This window comes from Micromys minutus (genome assembly GCF_963924665.1).
Source record: "Micromys minutus genome assembly, chromosome: 4".
Lineage (NCBI taxonomy): Eukaryota > Metazoa > Chordata > Mammalia > Rodentia > Muridae > Micromys > Micromys minutus.
Genome location: NC_137973.1, coordinates 14,550,678 through 14,571,872, shown reverse-complemented (window position 1 = coordinate 14,571,872; position 21,195 = coordinate 14,550,678). Strand labels below are relative to the sequence as shown.

General features: G+C 35.8%; 1 protein-coding gene across 3 annotated transcripts in view; it reads right to left on the bottom strand.

Moving 5' to 3' along the window:
• FSTL5 (follistatin like 5) overlaps positions 1-21,195 on the bottom strand; it is a gene marked incomplete at both ends in the record, with an annotated part of 572,330 nt that overhangs the window by 35,479 nt on the left and 515,656 nt on the right. For all 3 annotated transcript variants that reach the window (XM_080915373.1, XM_080915374.1, XM_080915375.1), the window contains 2 exons: positions 8,748-8,872; positions 10,989-11,096. In XM_080915373.1, the coding sequence (XP_080771499.1) occupies positions 8,748-8,872; positions 10,989-11,096 (233 nt within the window). The remainder of the gene's footprint in view (positions 1-8,747; positions 8,873-10,988; positions 11,097-21,195) is intronic.

The following is a 21,195-nucleotide window of genomic DNA, read 5'->3' as shown; positions in this document are numbered from 1 at the left end:
TAAATTAAAGAAAAACTGGCGATTTATAGGCAATAAACTGAATTTAGAGTTAAGTCAATGATAACTGAATTTGGTTTTGGTGGAATATAAGTATTTATTATCTATTCTCTTATCAACTTAGAAGATCACATTTGCTATGACTATGGCATCAGACTCAGGCTTTGTCTTGGACAACCAGATATATATCTCAGATAGCCATTTCTGCTGGGCTGGTCAACCATCCTGAACACAAAGGAAAATCTGCAAAAGTACTGTAGCTCTTTGGATCATATGCCTGGCATAACAAGTTAATGTTAAGAAGTTTTATTAATAATTGAATAAAAATTAGAGGAAAGGTACATATTTGTATTACTTTAAAAATTTATTTTTGTACATAAGTATTTTCCTTTCATGAATGTCAAGGACACATCTGTACAGTGACTATAGAGATTAGAATAGGGCATCTGATCCCCTGTATTTGGCATTGCTAATGGTTTTGAGTGTGTGGTGCTTGCATCAAGTCTGGGCTCTCCAGAAAGTAGACAGTACTACTAAACACTAAGCCATCCCTTTAAACCTTGTCTTAATGTTCTTGATAGATTCTTTTATCTTTATCTTAAGTTTTGTAAGAATTACTTCTAGAGAGTTATGCTTACAGGCTTATAATTAAATGAACATAATCAAAATGTTATCTTGGTTGAATACTCTCTGAATTTCTTTTTGCAATTTCAAGTTGTAACCATCAACATTCATCCATGACCATCTTAGACTTACTGATATTAAATTTGTAGACAAAAGTTGAAAATGACATATGTAAAGCTAACATTAGGTCATATTAAGAGAACATTTTATTATTGTTTGTTTCCATTAATTTATGCATATGTTCTAAATGAGAAAGTTATTTATTTAGTAGTATTGGTCTTTTGGTTTAATGTAAGGAAATCATTTGAGAAAGGTCCTCTTATGTTATATAAATTGGGAAACTGTATTATGACAAGTTTCATGTGCCAATCAGATCAATTTCTATGCTAAAATACACCATGTGCTATATTTCCTCCAAGATTAAAATAATCTTCCAAGCTAAGCTTAGAAGAATGAGAAAATATAGGATGTTCTCTGTCTCTCTGTTTCTGACTTTCTCCCTTTGCCACTCCTCTCACAGACACAGAGACACATAGACACACACACACACACACACACACACACACACACACAGACACACATGCAAACATACTTTTTTGCTTTCTTTCTTTTGTGTGTGTGTGTTCTTTGGTGTGTGTGAACTCAACTCTTACTGTTGAGTTCACAGATTTTCAACTTTATGATGACAAAGGAAAATGTCTTCAGTAGAACCCACCCTTCCAGGTTTGAAATTTGACCTTTCTTCAGACTGGAAATAGGCACCATGAATGATCTAATGGGGTGTTGGGTAACAGCAGCAAACCAGTTTTCAGTTGTACAAATAAGCTTGTGAGTAAAGCAGCTGGAATTCTATCACATATATCGTAATGCACACTGTTTAACTGAGGCCTGCTGTATTTTCACACATTTACCTTAAGATAGTTTCATTTTAGCTTGGGTCTATGAGGGCACAACTCCATCATTAGCTGAGACACATCTGCATTTCTTAAATGTAATCATTGCTGTTTGGATGTGTTTCTACTACACAATAAACTGAGCTAAGTAGTCTCCAAAATGCACAATCTGTATGTGTATAGTAAAACTGAAGTATCATTTGGAGAACCCCCCACAAAATTATATGAGAAAGGAAGAAAGCACAGAACTTTTATTATACATGACAGCATAGTTGTCTCTTAAGGAGAATATCTGGATTCTCCTTCGAAGACACTCATGATTTTCTTAAGTTTTTGGGCATTATGTATAGTTTACAAGGAAGATCAACCAACATAATTGGGTTTTTAGGAAAAAGATGTTCCAAAGAAGAAGAAAGAGTCATTTCTATAACAATTCAGAAACATAAGATCTACAATATGGAGTACTTCTAAGCATTTCACAAAATTCAACACCCCTTCATGTTAAAAATCTTGGAAAGAACTGGAATCCAAGACCCATACCTAAACATAATAAAAACAATATACAGCAAACCAATAGCTAACTTCAAACTTAATGGTGGGAAACTTGAAGCAATCCCACTAAAATCAGGGACTAGACAAGGCTGCCCACTCTACCCTTACCAATTCAACATAGAACTAGAAATCCTGGCTGGAGCAATTAGACAGGAAAAGGAAATCAAAGGGTTACAAATAGGAAAGGAAGAAGTAAAAATATTACTAGTTGCAGATGACATGAGAGTATACTTAAGTGACCCCAAAAGTTCCACTAGAGAACTTCTACAGCTGCTAAAGTACTTCATCAAAGTGGCAGGATATAAAATTAACTCAAACAAATCAGTTGCCTTCCTATATTTAAAGGACAAACATGTGAAGAAAGAAATTAGGGAAAAGATACCCTTAACAATAGTCACAAAAAATATGAAATACCTTGGTGTGACTCTCACTAAGCAAGTGAAGTACCTATATGACAAGAATTTCAAGTCGCTCCAATCCCCGTGTGTGTGTGTTTGTGTTTGCATGTCTGTTTTTCACATGCACACAAACATGAACAAATGTGCTGACACACAGTTTGTCTTAAGTGTTCAGTATAATAGCAAACAGAGGAGGGGTGAAAGTAGCATTAAGAATAAAAGTAGAATTATTTGATACTGGCGAGGTTGCAGAGAAAAAGGAACACTCCTCTCCTGTTGGTGGGATTGTAAGCTGGTAAAACCACTCTGGAAATCAGTCTGGCAGTTCCTCAGAAAATTGGACATAGTCCTACCTGAAGACCCAGGTATTCCACTTTTGGGCATATACCCCAGAAATGCTCCAACATACAATAAGGACACATGCACCACAATGTTCATAGCAGCCCTATTTATAATAGCCAGAAGCTGGAAAGAACCCAGATGTATTTTAAAAGAGGAATTGATACATAAACTGTGGTACATATACACAATGGAGTACTACTCAGCTATTAAAAATGAGTTCATAAACTTCTTAGGCAAATGGATGGAACTTGAAGCTATCATCCTGCGTGATGTATACCAGTCACAAAAGAACACGCATAGTATGTACTCAGTTATAAGCAGATACTAGCCACCCCCCCCAAAAAAAAGAGGGGACTTGGAATTCCTAAGGAACTAACCACAGAACTTAGGAAGCTCAAAAAAAAAAAACAAACAAACAAACAAACAAAAAAAAAAAACAAAAAAGAAATACCGAAATATGGATTACTCAGTTTTTCTTAGAAGGGAGAACAAAACAGGGGAGGAAATACAAGGTCAAATAGAGAATCAGGGATTAAGGAATAGATCTACAGAGACTGCCTCACCTGGAGAACTGCCCCATATGCAGCCACCAAACCCAAGCACGATTACTGAAGACGAGAAGTGCTTACTGGCAGGAACCATACATGGATGTCTCCTCAGAGGCTTACCCAGAGTCATATAGATACAGAGGAGGATGCTTGCAGCTAACCATCGGACTGAACACAGGTACTACAATGAAAGAGCTGGAGAAAGGACTGAAGGAGCTCAAAGGTTTGCATCCTCGTGGGAAGAACAACATCATCAACCATCCAAGGCACTGAAGTGAGAGGGTGATTGGGAGAGGGAGCACCTTCATGGAAGCAAGTTGAAGCAGAGGAGGTGAAAAGTGTGGATGGAAAGGGTATTACATTTAAATGTAAATACAGAGAATAGCCAATAAAATTGAAAACAAATAAATTTAGATTTATTTATTAAAAGAGGCAGATTGATACCGATATCAAAGCCTTGCACATTCTGTTCATTGCTATACTAATCACAGTAAGCAGAAAGTTTAAATGGCCTAAAAGTTCGGAGACATTTCTGTTTATCCTTTTATTTTCTCTCCATTAGTTGATTAGCAAATAAGAATGAATGAAATGAGAAATTCTTTGACTGAATTAAGGTTTCCTTGTTTGATATCCATTAAATTAAATTTACAGTTCTTTTTGTTTTTCTTTTTTGTTTTTGTTTGTTGTTCCTTAGTTTGTTTTTGTGTTTGTTTGCTTGTTAGTAGCTTTCTTTTTTCATTCTTGGTTTTAGCTAGCCTGGAACACTTGAATACCATGCTGGCTTTGAACTATCAGAGATCTATTCACATCTGCCTTCCGAATGCTAGGTTAAAGGATAGACTCCCACCCCTTACATTGTTGTCTGTCATCAGGAGATTGTATTTTATTAAGTACTCTTATAAAACATACCTCCTTTGTTTTAGTGCGACCTCTGTTCCTCCACACACGTGGACTGTCTCTGACAAGAACAGAGCCCTACTGATGAATGTTTCTCTATACACGCTTGCACATATGTATATATCTATATCTATATCTATATCTATATCTATATCTATATCTATATCTATATCTATATCTGTATCTGTATCTATCTCTATCTCTATCTATATCTATATCTATATCTATATCTATATCTATATCTATCTATATCTATATCTATATCTATATCTATATCTATATCTATATCTATATCTATCTATATCTGTATCTATATCTATATCTATATCTATCTATATCTATATAATATTGTTTCAACATATTTTTAAAATATGAAGGCGAATGATGTACTTTAACTTTTGGAGAATGTTTATTTTCCCTGTAGGAGAAATATTTCCTTCTTGGAGAAGCTTTAAGGAAACAATATGTCAAACCCAATGTTTTCTTAATCATTTTTTGGTATAATTTATAACAGAAAAAGTGCACTGTAGACACTCTCTGACTGCAGGGCAATGTCTCCTGCTTCTCACTTTAGGTCGCTGCAGTGTGAGATGCTATGAAGCCCTGGCAATGAGCTGAGCTAGCGCTCTGATCCATCTGAGACTTCACCAGTCATTAATATCTTACTGTCTGATAGTGTTTGTCTTAGCACACAGATGACTCTAAGGATCCAGTAGTAAAGGAGTACCTACCAACTAACCTTGTTCTTTCAAAATTGATGAATCATCCTGTATAAGAAATTCAGTACAGAATAGCATCATACTGGGCTAGACAGTGGGATAAGAAGAAATTGGAAAAAAAAAATTCTATCACAGAGCCGTCCTTCAACTATATACTGAAAATATATTTAGGAGATAGTATGGTCATTCCATAGTCAAGAGTTTAAGAGATGCTTTCAGTACTGAAATTTCACAAGAATTCCAATTCTGATAACTATGATTATGAATCATGTTACTAAGTCATCAATGGACAGGTTTTATGTAAACATAATTATATTTAAAACATAAGTCAAAAAGTAATGCAATCATGTACTATTTCATATAAATGTATTTTATTTTTAAGTTATTTTAGATTTGTTAATATTATTTTTGTATGTATGTGCACAACACGCATGGGTATTGTCCACATTGGTCAGGAGTGAGCATCAGGTCCTGTAACTCGAGATATGGGTGGTTAATGATCCATGGAGTGAATGCTAGTACTGAACTTGGGTATTCTCCAAGAGCAGCCGTACTCTTGACAGCCGAATGTTCTCCCCGGCCCCTGAATACATTTTCAGTGAACACGTGAAGGGCATCTCTGTGATATTCATGCCCTTTAAACTTATTTTCAATTTTCTCAGCTGCTGGAGACTAAATAAATCAACTCAGAATTTGGGTTATTGAAGTTAAAGGTTATTGGGAAGAATTTATGCACTTTCACTAGCTCATCAGGTTATAGCAGGACATCAGAATTAGAAGCATCCTCCATGCTCTTCTCTCTGCAAGAAAACTGAGTCAAATGCAACTTCTTCTGGAGGGAAAGGTGGACACACAAGCTTTTCCTCAAACCAGAGTTCAAAAGTTTAAGGAAACTGTGAAGAGAATCGAATGTTGTGTGGCATTGTTAATAGCAACTGGCTCAAGCAGAGGGCTTGCATGGTCTCCTGATTTATTTTCAAAAATGAGAGGTTCATTAAGACAAAGAAGGAACATTATCTCCAGAAATTTCTTATTTTGTTGAAAAATAAGTTTATCAGACACAGGCTGTTTAGCCTTGGAATGAGACAAAATTCTCTGATGCACAGGAGGAAAATAGAAAACCTGACCCTCATTTAAACATGAACAACCTGTTTTTGAAAGCCAAATTTCTAAAGCAGGTCAGAAACAGCCTGCTTTAGAAATTTTAAGAATGTTTGAAATGTTGAGAATGCTAAACAAATTCTCTAAATATTTTGAATTTGTATCATTTTTGTAAACAGTGTGTATAAAAATCTAGTGCAACATATGGATTTATTCTGATATTTAAAGTTTATGACCTGATAGATTATGTATTCACATTGTATATTTTTATGGACCTCAACGTAATTATTCAAGCATATATCAAGCATATATATATACACACAGATATATGTGTACCTATGTATCTCAAAGATAAAAATTTACTGATCAATCATGCTCATTAAAATTCAGACCTATGTGCATATATTGCATTATATACCTCCAAAACTAACCAAGATACAAAGATGCGTGCATATTGCAGTTACTTTGAAGGAAAAAATTATATTCACTTTTGTGTTTTAAATTCTTCACTCTTGAGCTATTTTAGAGACCAGAATAAAGAAACCTGAAGATTATAGGAGATGAAACAAAATAAGGAAGGCATGGAGGATTGTGGGTGGGACATTAAATACATAAATAAACCAGACTAACAGTATATACACTTTTAGCATAATTGTACCTCATCCAAAAATAACCTTGTCTACAAGGGTAGATGTCCAGACAGCTATCACTGGGAAAGGATTACTTCAGTAATATAATGTCAATTTTTAGAAGGAAATTAAGTGGATGCTGCCATCAGTGACAAGGATGGTGACTGTCAAGAACAGCAAGTGTTGCATTGGTCTGAGGCTGTGCCAAGGCTAGCAGCTAACAGCACAAGTGAGAGATGATTAGAGGGAGATAAAAAGCCACCACACAAGAAGCTCAGCATTGTGCCCCTTTCTTTTGGCACCCTTTCCACTTTCAGGTGTTTCTGTCATTGTTCACTATTTCCACACAATCCAAGTGTCATGGATGTTACATGACCACAGGTGTATTAGACAAGAAGGAGCACAATATTTCTGAAAGACAGCTCTTCCCCAAGCCAAATCATCGGAAATGTAACACTTCCCTCCTTCCTATGAAAAAATAAATTAAGTATCCATCATTTTAGGCACTAAGAATATTAAATCCTGACACTGGCCCAGGTGTACATCAGACATTAAGATATCAGTTATATAAAATGAGGGTGATGCCTTCTGGGAATAAAGCAGATTAATGGGATGCTACACCAGAAGAAGAAAGCCAATAGTCATCAAACACATATTATGTGTCAGGCCCTCAGTCTGAGGACGTGGAAGTGTGTTGGAAATGCATAAGTGAGCCAGTGCTCTCAAATTAAGGAAATAGAGTTCACAAAATTTTAGTCACATCACATTTACACACATGGAAATTCCATTGTTAATTTATTGAACAAAGTCTGTAGAACAAACCACATTTACTGCTCAGGCGTTTCAAGTAAATAATAACTTTTGTTAAAAACGTACATAAATATCAATTTAATCTGGGGGAAAGAATCTGTGTTAAAATAATGTGTTTCTTAGTCATCATTTTTGCAATAGTTGGAACAGTTTGACCTGCAACATAAGAAATTTAATGATTAACCTTGTTCACTAAAATTAGATTCTATGTGGAGATAGAATTTCTATGGTTAATGTTAAATAGCTATAGATTGAATTAATCAGAGTACAGTTTAGACAGCATGTCTGTCAATATACAACCCTAAGAGAATACAAATGCATAAACATTAAAAGATACCATCCCCAAATTTAAAGCATTTTAATAATTTATAGTGCTAAAAATCTTCTCTCTGTTTGTAGATATCATTTGGGTGTTTTTCTAATTATTATTAGCTCTTATAACAAACTTATAGAAATCACTCAGAGATTAAAACCACAAAATTTTCTGCTAATATGTTAACTGTATGCAGTAATCCAGAATGATGCATAACACTGGTATGTAAGCTATGTGCACATACAAGCACTTAGAACAGTGCTGTGAGGCCTTGTATAGATTTATCCCTGTGAGTTAATACTACCTTCACTCCTTGAAAATAATTGGAGAGTAAAATACACTCCTTTCAAAGCACAGAATTCAAATATTTCACATGAACTAATAATACTTCTGCATGTAATATTATATTAAACTCAAGATGATCCAGACTGATTATATATATATATATATGTATGTATGTATGTATGTATGCATGTATGTATGCATGCATGTATGTATGTATGTATGTATTACACTGAACAGATATCTGAACCTTTGGCTCTTCTGCTCTTCCTGGTGACATATTGAAAAGAACATTCTCTGTATTTGTGAAGTAATTCATTCATCAAAATCATGTGATTTTTTAAAATAATACTAATATTTATAAGATCCTATGGGGAAAGAAATCTCTCAGCCACACTTTAGAAAAATGTGTTAAAGTGATATAAGTAACAAACACACTTCAATTTTTTGAGTCTGAAGTTTGTCCCTTAGACACAAAGAGAAGTTTATGGTAATAAATTCTTCACTATCACTGATAAATCATGTAAAGAAGAGAAGCTCAAAATTGCCTGTTACTATTCTTTGTATGTGTTTTGTAAATAAACTGTTTTTTAATTTTATGTGTCTTTTATTACAATGAAATCGAAAAGGTTTAGTACTTACCTCATGTGTGTAATAATAAGTGTTGGGGTGGGAATGAAAAAATCATCCACTCTGTCAAACTGTTTCCCAACTGGCTGTGTGTGGATGGTGTGGTGTGGTACATTCCCGCTTGCCAGAGTGATCACCTAAACAGAATACACAGGGCTTAGTCCCAACATTACAGTGGATGAAACTTCATTTTATTCCAATTAAAATACGTTTGTATTAATAAACTCCATGTTCTTTCTCAGAGTTGATACCTAGTAACAATTTGGTATGTGTAATAAAAAGCTAGGTGTAGGAAAACTTGTATCCTAAAAGAATTTTTGTGCATTTGACTATGGCAGGAGGAAGACAAAGAACACCTTAGGATGGAACATCCATACAACACATCTAACTGTAAGAGACACAGACTGTAAATACACCTAAGCATCCTGTACACTGCGGAGTCTATGACAATAGTAAAACAGAGAATCATGAGGCACTAAGAAACAAGTACTAGATTCATTTTTTTCTGTAGAGCAAAGTTAGACACAGCCAGGAAAGTAAAAATTGTACTGTTCATCAAGGGAACTTTCAAACCCTTAGAATAAATAATAACATATTTCAAAAACTTTTATTTATTTAAAATGTATTTATGCAGTATGGTGTATGAGTGTAAGTGTGTGTGTGTGTGTGTGTGTGTGTGTGTGTGTGTTTTAGATGTTGCTCATATTCATATGTATGCACAATACCACAAATATGGAAGTCAGTGGACAACTTCCAGGAGCTGGGTTTACATAAAATATCATTATATTTAAAATGCTCTATTTCTCATATTTTTCTATATATGAAGTTCTGGACACATTCCTTATATTTCATGCACCATGTCAGTGGTTAAAGAAGCAATTATTTGGTTAAAATTTTGTTTATTTTCAAATAATGAGCACGCAGGTGGCAGGGTAGGTGTCTGAGCAAGTAAACATGGGTGTTTGCAAGCCTGTTGACCTGGGATACATTTGGAAGCAGACGTCCTACCTCCTATAAAACTGTAAAATATATTTTCATTATGACATTTAGAATAGCAAATTTTATATTTTATACGACATCAATGTCATTTTAAAAATAAAATTCAACTGATACAACCGAACTCTGTCAAAACTCACTGATTAGTATAACAATGGATCATGAGCATTTTTAATAGTAAGAGTTACAGAAAATTAATGATTTTTTTCACCAAATTTGTCAAAAGTGTGCACCTTAAAAACTAGCTTAAAAATAGAAATTGAAGTTGAGTAGAATACTACAGTAATGGAAAGTCCTCAGAATCATTAGGAACACTGTAAATGACAGCTAATTGGGATTGAAAATTATCTCATTTTAAAATATTTGAAAACTTTGATGATTTAGGGCTCTACTCTAGTAGCCTACTCCAGGCAATACTTTGTCCCAGGGAGTTGGAAGACATAGTTTATAATGAATCTCCAGTGTCTTCCACTCTTCTTCTTAAACTTGTTTATGAGGATCTGAGGGCTATGACACATGGTAGCAGCCAAAATTATTATTTTCTTTCTTTGTTTCTGTGAACTCATCATGTAAATATCTTAAAATATAGGCAACTGTCCCAAGAATAACAGAACATTTTTCGGTTTAACAGGGGCCTGTGCGCTAGATGCTGGAAGACTATATAAATTAGCTTTTTGGTTGGTTGTCAGATTCCATAGTTTCTACAACATGGCTTCACTGAGAATACTCAGGAAAGTCCAAAGTTCAAATCTGTCCTTCCCTGTTTATTAATGGGTGGATATTTATTGAGGATGTGGTTCAATTATTTCACTAAGCCTTCTCTGGTGCACATGCTAAGCTGTCATACAACGCTCATGACATAAGCTGCCAGTATGTTCTTTATAGTTCAGAGGTTTTATGACTATGGATCAAAATAATATTTTAGCTCTATAAATCATCCAGTGTCAGAAAACCTGTTATAGTAACAACAAAAGAAATTAGGCAAACTATATTTCTTTTTCTCATGGCATTAACTGTTATGCTCACTTATTATTTTATCATATAAATGCAACCTTTAATAATTATTATCTGAGATAGTCCTAGTCTGAAATCACAATTTGAGTTTTACACATTGTTTTTTCTTTCTCTATGGACAGACGATGACTGAAACCCTAGGTCTCATCAGAACGAATATCATAGTTAAATGCTCATAAACATCTGCGAGACATCTGAATATTTTCAAATCATCACTTCCTGGGCTTCCACGACATACTCTACCTGTAAAGTGGGTGATGACTTCTCTCTGCTGCCCCAGCTCAGCACCCAGACCTGGTCATGTGACTTGTCATAGTGTAATTTAACTGGTACCGGGTCTGTACTCACTGCCTGTAATCAAGAGAAAATTAAAACAATAATGTTTCAAGATGCTGGTATTATGGGAAAGCTGGAAAAGAAATAAAGGAAGAATCCAGAAAATCAGGAATAAGATTAGAGTTTTATTTGGCCAGACACTTGCTTTTCTAAGCACTATTAGATTAACCCGTAAACATCATATTTATCCTTATTTTCCTTTAACATTTACACAATTTTATATAATGTTAGGCTCTTTAACTGTCTGAAGTAAATATATAGTCAAGGAGAGCTGTTCTGAAAGTGATGGTTTATAAAATATGGTGTGTCAGCACATTGCAGTTCCGTGATGACAGTTAGGTTATGTCTCTATTTGTTTACACCATGTTCATGGAGGACCTGATTGAAGTCACCAGGGTCCAAAAGCCATGTCTGGATTAAAGGTCTGATAGACCTCGGGAGAGGTTAAATCTCCATGGTTGTAATGCTGCAGCTCTAGCTGATATGGCCTGGATCATGTTAGCAAACTCTTTAACCATTCATTGCTTATCTGTGTCTGAACTATTAGCTCTCTAAATATCTGGGAAACCCACGGAGTGTGTTAACAGCCCTCCAGATTCTTCCAGTTCCCAGTGTGATCCGATTGCAACCAAAGCCTACGACAATAATTTTCTTGTTCTCTGAGACCAAGCAGGTATTTGAAAATGCTTTGATTTTTGACTTTCTCTTGTTCTGTGACTGTAACCATTCGTTTAATCATTTTCACATTGGAAGCTGTTGTTCAGGACAATATGGCTTCATGTTTCTAACTATCACCAATCTTGTTTCTTTTTATCTGAGAATGGAATTGCATCACATGACCATTCATGGACTCAAGATGGCAACAGTTTGACCAATGGTTTAAATCTACTACTTATTGCACTACTTAATTTTTTTAATGAGAAATAAATTTTACTAAACAAAAGTAAATGATGTTTTAAAATATTTTTTAACATACTTGTATTAACAATAATCATTATAGTAAGAGTCTATTTTAAATGTAATTATGAGAAAACAAATTGTTGCTAGGACGATCTTTTGCTCTCCCTCATTTCTTACTGTTAATATTATAAACCTAACAGCTGTAAGGTAATTTACCATAGTGGTTACTTTTATGTGCTTTCAAAGTTTACACTATGAAATAAATAATATTCAGTTATACTTTAATCCAAAATGACAGTTTCATCACAAAGCTATTAAATGTTAACAAAATTCTACAAAATCTAACTCACAGGAATGTGCAGTTCTTTTTTATTAATCATATTACTAATTTGTATTTCAAATAATATCCCTGTGCCTAGTTATCCCTTTACAAACCCCTATTTCATCTTTCTTTCTTCCCTCTTCCCTTTGCCTCTATGAGGGTACTTCTCCAATTACTCACCCTCTCCTGCCTCACCAATCTAGAATCCCCCTACACTGGGGAATCAAGCTTCAACAGACCCAAAAGCCTCCCCTCTCACTTATGTCAGACAAAGCCATGCTCTGCTAAATATGTATCTGGAGCCACTTTGGAAATCAATCTGGAGGTTCCTCAGAAAATTTCCAATTGCTCTACCTGAAAACCCAGCTATACCACTCTTGGACATATACCCAAAAAGTGCTCGAACATATAACAAGGATACATGATCCACTATGTTTATAGCAGACTTATTTATAATAGCAACACAAGAAAACAATCCAGATGTTCCTCAACAGAAGAATGCATATAGAAAATGAGGTACATTTACACAATGGAGTACTACTCAGCTATTAAAAACAATGACTTCATGAGATTATCAGGTAAATTGGTAAAACTAGAAAATATCATCCTGAGTAAGATAACCCACACACATGCACACACAAACACACACACACACACACACACACACACACACACACACACACACCCCACTTATGGTATATACTCACTGATAAGCTCAGAATTTCTACCGTAAAACCCCAAAACCATATGCAGCCTGAGAAGAAGGAAGACCAAAGTATAAATGCTTCAATCCTACATAGAATGGTAACAAAGTAATAAAGGAGCTAGAGGAAGGGAGAAACCTGGGACACAGAAAGTAGAGGCAAGAAAAGGGGGGGGGCAACAGGAACATATATTGGAAATGACAGGAGAAAAGAGGAAATTGAACAGGAACATGTAATTGATCGGGATGGAGAACTGTGGGTAGCTACTAGAAAGTAGCAGGCTCCAGGGAAGTGAGAGGTTTTCAGGACCAGTGATGATAACTTTAGCCAAAATTTCCATCAAAAGGGAGGTACAACCCTGTAGAGACTACCTCCAGTAGATAGACATAGCTGTGAGTAGAGGGATGGGGCCACCCTGGCATCTCAAAAATTTTATCCCAGAAATATTTCTGTCCGAAGGAAAGACATGGACAAAAATTGGAACGGAGACTGAAGGAAAGGCCATGCAGAGACTGCTGCATCTAGAGATCCATTCTGTCTGCAAACACCAACACAGACACTGTTGCTGATGACAAGAAGTACTTGCTAACAGAATCCTTATATTGCTGTTCCCTGAGAGGTTCTACCAGTACCTGACCAATATGGATGCAGATACAGCCACCCTTGTACTGAGTGTGGAGACCACAATAGAAAAAAGCTAGAGGCTGGGATGAAGGAACTAAAGGATATCTAAACCCCAGAAGAACAATATCAACTAACTGGAAATCATGGAACGCACAGAAATTAAACTAGAAACCAAAGTGTACAAATGGAGGAAGCTAGGACTCCATATACATATGTAGTAGAGGATGGTCTTACCTGACATCAATGGGAGAGAGGCCCATTGCCCTAAGGTAGGGGAATGCTAGAGTAGTGAGGTGGGAGTGGGAGAAAGGGTGGAAGAGCTCCCTCATAGAGGCAAAGGGGATCGGGGAGATGGGTGGGATGGGGAGACTGGTGAAGGGGTAACAGAGAAGGGCGATATCATTTGAAATATAAGCAAATAAAAGTAATTAATCAAAATGAATTTATCTGCATGAGGTATACCAGGCAAATTTGTATGCATTCTAAAACAGAGGGATCATTATGTCACCAGAATGTTAATGTCTACTGAAAACAATAGCAACAAACAAGAAAGAATGTCATGGTACCTGGTTTTAAGAATATAGTAGGGCAATAGGCAAAAGTCTGTAAATGACTTTAAGATTAAGAAGGGATTCTGATAGGAATTTCCAGTCGGATAGAGCTTAGAGCTATTGCTTTTCCTGAGACCTTGAGTAATACCGTTCTGATGCATGGCCACTGTAGTAAGGAAACTATGGCTGGCCCATCAGAGGTGATCTACACCAGAGACTCTACTACACTTCTTCCTAGTAAAGGAATGCACAGGGATGATGTTTTTCTGTGAGACCTCAAACTTATTCTTCACTAAATCTGGACATTTGGGAGGCACTGTTCCCCATACAAGATAGAAAGAAACTCATAGTCTCTCCAGCAGCCATACCTGTGGTGGAAGCTATAATCCACAAGGCAGAGCGCGTGAGATACAGGATGTGTAACGCTCAAGAGCAGGCATTTTACACCCTTTATTTAAAATAATAAGATAACCACAGTAAGTCACTATCCTTATTTTTCTTGTGAAATAGGACTAACAATATCTACTTTCAAAAATCCTCGTGACTATTAGGATGGATAATGGATATCTGTGTCTGGCTAATATTAAGCAATACTGAACTCTTATTACTGTAGCTGCTGGTAGCATTGGGCTGCAGTAGAGCTCACTGCTAGTCTGCTCACATAGCATGATTTTCAACCAACATCTGGTTCTACAAAGCAGTATGTATAGACGTGCGTATTAGTAAAACTTGAATTGTTTTCATGATTATTCTACCAACAAAACAGTATTTTAATAATGAAACAATGACATTGCAGAAAATAAAGAAATACTGTCTCTTCTTCAAAGAATTTACAGAATAAATGAATTCACAAAGATTTATAATAACTTGATTTGATAAATGACAGCTCCATGGAAGAAGTGCAAAGCAGGATGAGAGGCTAAAGTAAAATATGGTACTTTCATTGAGTCATAAAATATGAACATTTTATACACGGGAGGATCAGATACTGTAATAGGATAACTTATAGAGGAGGTAAGATGTCTCTATGGATATTAGCTTGACCAGAAATGCATCCACAGAACCCTCCGGGTAGAGGGAGAGAATGGAATCCTGCATGTAGTCTTATGTCATTGCCATATGTGCTGTGTCAAGTACACAAATACACAAACAAGCACACATAATAAAGTAAGAATATGTAAGTCAGGAAATATATGAGATTTTTGTCTATGATTAATTTCCTTCAAGCACATTCGAGATAGACATTAATAATTAAATTTCAAAAGACCAAAAGAATTTTAGACTATCTACACAAGTGTCAACAACAGTTTGATTGTTCTGCATTTTAGCATTTTAAAAGTATACGCTTCTGAGTTTAATCATTTTTCAATTTCATTATAAATATGTACCAAAGACAAATAAAAAGTAATAAAATAAAAGATACATGGGTAAAAGTGAATCAAATGTGATCTGCTTTATTAGAGAGAAATTGATTATTTGGAAGAGTCTGCTTCTAGGATTTTAACTGCGAACAGACACATGTTATACCATTCAAGTGACTCCATTCACAAAATGTAGGGCAGGGCCGCACATGTCTGTAGATGATCACTCTGTTGAGAGGCTCCAGTGCAGCCTAACTGTTCATTGGACTGTGCAAACATATCTACTCTCCGGATCTCATCTGCTTTCAGAAGAGATAAATATGAGTTGAATTTTTACAAGACATCTGTAAATGTACTTCTAAAATTTAAATGATCAGAATCCAGAACAATCTTTTCTGAAAGGGCAGAAAACTGGTACTTGTTAAATATATTTATTTATTTACCAAGGAAAAACCTGTGAGCCCCTAAAGCCTAACAAAATTTACAGGCAACTAAACATTCTACAGGAATGACTCCCACCATCCATGTAAGAATAAACAAGCTGCAGCACTGGACATGCTGAGATTAATTCAAGGTATGAAGAAAAATAATACTGTTATGTTTATCGAAAATAATTACACTATTCAAATGATTCTTCATAAGTACTAGTAAGTATGGGACTTTAAGATATACATTTCCAACCAGGAAGAGCAGACACCCAGACACACCGGACTGGCGAGAACCAGGTGAGAACAGATTCTGACTAGCCTGGGGGCAGAGAGATCTCAGTGGAGCACACAGAAAGTGTGTGCCTGCTGGGCTTGATCCAGGAACCCAGGAACCCGACGGCATTGGGCCCTCTGTTCCCAGCTGGCAGCTTCTGAGCAGAACAGGCGCTTGGACCATCAACCACCAGGAACAGCAGAGATCCAGGGACACAGGCCAGGTACAAGTGAAAGGCAAGAACCAATCACTGACAACAAGATGGCAAGAGGAAAGCGAAAGAACAAACCCCAGGGAAACCAAGAAAACCTGGCAACACTAGAACCCAGTTCTCCCTTCACAACAAATAGTGGAATGCCAAACACTCCAGAAAAAGAAGATGCAGACCTAAAATCATACCTCAAGATGATGATACAGATCCTTAAACAAGAACAGGAGGAAAGGCAATAAGAATCAGAAGCTTTTAAAGAGAAAGCAAGAAAAACACTCAAAGAACTCGAAAAACTAGAGGAAAAAAAACCAGAGATGAAGGAATGGAAGAAGGAATTTGGATAAACCCTTAGCCAGACTAAATAGAGGGCAAAGAGAGAGTATCCAAATTAACAAAATCACAAAGGAAAGTGGAGAAATGATGACTGAAACTGAGAAAATTCAAGAAATCATCAGATACTACTACAAAAGCCTATACTCAACAAAGCTAGAAAATCTGGAGGAAATAGAAATGGATAAATTCCTAGACAGATACAAGATACCAAAGTTAAACCGGGACCAGGAAAACCATCTGAATAATCCCATAACACCTAAAGAAATAGAAGCAGACATCAAAATCCTCCCAACCAAAAAAGCTAAGGTCCAGATGGGTTCAGTGCAGAGTTTTATCAGACATTTATTGACGACATAATACCAATACTCTCCAAAATGTTCCACAAAATAGAATCCGATGGAACACTATTACCTAACTAATTTTTGAGGCTACAATAATCCTCTTTCCTAAACCACACAAAGACCCTACAAGGAAAGAGAACTTCAAACCAATCTCACTTATGAACATTGATGCAAAAATACTCAACAAAATCCTTGCAAACCAAATCCAAGAACACATCAAAACAATCATTCACCATGATCAAGTAGGCTTCATTCCTTGGATGCAGGGATGGTTTAATATAAGGAAATCCATCAATGTAATACACCATATAAACAAAATAAAAGAAAAAAAACACATGGTTATCTCACTAGATGCTGAGAAAGCATTTGACAAAATCCAACACCACTTCATGTTAAAATCTTGGAAAGAACAGGAACCCAAGCCCATACCTAAACAAAATAAAAGCAATATACAGCAAACCAACAGCCAACATCAAACTTAATGGTGGGAAACTTGAAGCAATCCCACTAAAATTAGGGACTGGACAAGGCTGCCCACTCTCCCCCACCTATTCAACATAATACTTTAAGTCCTGGCCCGAGCAATTAGACAGCAAATAAAAATCAAAGGGATACAAATTGGAGAGAAAGAAGCAAAAACATTACTATTTGCAGATGACATGATAGTGTATTGAGCTACCCCACAAATTCCACCAGTGAAATCCTACAGCTGATAAACAAGTTCAGCAAAGTGGCTAGATATAAAATTACCCAAACAAACCAGTAGCCTTCCAATATTCAAAGGACAAGCATGTGAAAAAAAGATTTTAAGGAAAAGATATTCTTCACAATAGTCACAAAAAACTATGAAATACCTTGGTGTGATTCTAACTAAGCAAGAGAAGGACCTGTATGATAACAGCTTCAAACCTCTAAAGAAGGAAATCGAGGAAGATATCAGAAAATGGAAAGATCTCCCATGCTCATGGATTGGAAGGATCAACATTTTGAAAATGGCCATCCTACCAAAAGCAATCTACAGATTCAATGCAGTCCCCATCAAAATTCTAACCCAGTTCTTCATTGAGTTGTAAAGATCAATGTACAATTTCATCTGGAATAACAAAAGACCTAGAATAGCAAAATCCATTCTCAACAACAAGAAAACATCTGCGGGAATCACTATCCCTGACCTCAAGCTTTATTACAAGGCAGTTGTGCGGAAAAGTGCATGGTACTGGTAGAGAAATAGGCACGTGAATCAATGGAATAGAAGATCCAGAAATGAGGCCTCATGTATATGGTCACCTGATTTTTGACAAAGGAGCCATAAACATTCAATGGAAATAGGACAGCCTATTCAACAAATGGTGCTGGTCCAACTGGCACTCAGCATGCAAAAGAATGAAAATAGACCCTATCTTATCTCCTCGTAAAAAGCTCAAGTGTAAGTGGATCAAAGATCTCCACATTAAACCTGGTACACTAAAACTATTAGATGAGAAAGTAGGGAAAACCTTAGAAATCAAAGGTACAGGAGAAAATTTTCTGAATAGAACACTAATGGCTCGAGGTCTAAAGTCAAAGATTGACATATGGAATTTAATGAGATTGCAAAGTTTTTGTAAGGCTAAAGACACTGTCAAGAAAACAAAATGGTAACCAACAGAGTGGGAAAAGATCTTTACCAACACCACAACAGATAGAGGCCTAATATCCAAGGTGTACAAAGAACTCAAAAAGCTAGACACCAGAGAATTAAACAACCCTATTAAAAAATAGGGTACAGTCTTAAACAAAAAATTCTCAATTGAGAAATACAGGATGGCTGAGAAACATCTAAGGAAGTGCTCAACATCCTTATCTATCAGGGAAATGCAAATCAAAACAACCCTGAGATTCCACCTCACACCAGTCAGATTGGCCAAGATCCAAAACTCAGATGACAACAGATGCTGGAGATAATGTGGAGAAAGAGGAACACTTCCCTCTTGCTGCTGGGATTGCAAACTGATACAACCACTCTGGAAATCAGTCTGGGGGTTCCTCAGAAAAATGGACATAGTACTTGCTGAAGACCCAGTTATTCCACTACCGGGCATTTACCCCAGAGACGCTCCAACATACAAGGAAGATACATGTACCACAGAGTTCATTGCAGCTCTATTTATAATAGCCAGAAGCTGGAAAGAACCCAGATGTCCTTCAGTGGATGAATGGTTACAAAAATTGTGGTACATTTACACAATGGAGTACTACTCAGCTATCAGAAACCATGACTTAATGAAATTCTTAAGAAAATGGATGCATCTAGAGAATATCATCCTGAGTGAGGTAACCCAGTCACAAAAGAACAGACATAATATGGAGTCACTGATAATGGGATACTAACCCCTTAAAGCTCTGAACATCCCAGAAACAACTCACTAACTGTGTTAAGTTCAAGAAAAGAAAAGAATATTTTAATTAAAATAGAACTGTATCACGTCCCTCTTTCCTCTCTACAGCCCCTCCTAGTTTTTCTCCTATCCCCTCAAACTAATAGCCTCTTTTCTTATATTATTGTTATATACATACAAATGTGTATATATATGTACCCCAAAATACTTAATTACAACCTTAAGAAATGTACCCTTATACTTTTATGTGAAAATCCTGAAAATTTGTAAACTTATCTTTGTTTTTTTAAAATAAAATAAAGATTAAAAAATGTACCATATACATGTCCTTAGATGGAGGTGGGCTCCATTCGTAGATTCCAGTGTTGGTCTTTTTAGGTAATGGCTTAAAAGTGTGATAGAATTTTTCCATCACAAGACATATACAAATGGGTCGGGGCCATCTCCCATGGATGCTCATTTGCTATATTTAAATAGGAGTTCATGAAGCGGATACCACCTATGGTGTTTACATATTTGACATTTTAACATCACTGCATTTCCAAATGGGGTGGGCCGCATTCAAATCTATTTGGGACTCCTAAACTCAACATGGTTCAATGACACGGATTTGATACATGTGGTTGCACACATTGATTTTTTTGTTCAATTGTTTCTATGGTTAACCTACCTATTTTTGCTTCAAGAAAAATAATATATATATATTTAAAAAACAGTTCTCTGGGATGTTTGCTTAAAATATGATGTGCTGGTGTGTAATTATCTTTCTCTCAAGTTTAACCACTGTTGAATATTATCTTCCTTGACATGGTTTACATTATAAATATTATTTTGCTAGAAAATTTAATTTCAGACTCTTCCACGGGAATCCTCCAGAAACAGAATTATCTTGTAATTCTTTGGAGGACTTTTAACAGGAATGACTGAACCAAACTTATTTGACCTAATAAAATATTCCAGATTTTTTAAAAGAATATATCTGATATTGTAGTAAAAAGAACCTAAGTTTTTTCCTTACTGACGATATAGTAGATGTTTTGCACAAATACTTCTCAGTTTTGTCTGATTCTATACAAACCAATCTACTGCCTCACACTGTCTGAAGTTCTGTTGGAATATTAACCTTTCCTGAAAATTTTTCAAGTAACAAGCATGTTATTATTTTTAGAGTTTCAGGCTCTAAAATGATTATTTTCTGTACATAATGTGTTCAGTGCTGTATTTTTTTTTCTGATGAGCCAAAATAAGTTCCTCTTGGCTTTGTAAACATTATTGAAAATAAACTAAATATGGAACAGTAATACAAGGATTTTTTTAGTGCATTATTGCTTTATTGAGGCATCAAGAGGCTTTTCTATAATATTAAACACAGTGTTCCCAGTCTAATTTCAGATGAGTTTTCAGGATTAATTTACTTTTTAAATCATTGTTTATATCTTTGTTGACCTATAGACACTAATGTTCATGTACAGAAGTGACATAATGAGTCACCAGTATTTCAGGGGCACCTACAACAAATACAAAGACATAGAGCACTGCTCATGAACAAGGTGCATTAGACTCTGTAGAGATGGTTGACTTTGTGGTGGAGAAACACTGACAACAGCAGAGAGACAGAGAAGAGAGCCTCAGACCTGACACAAGGGAACAGTACAACACAGCTTGTTTACCAGTCTGACAAGGAGAG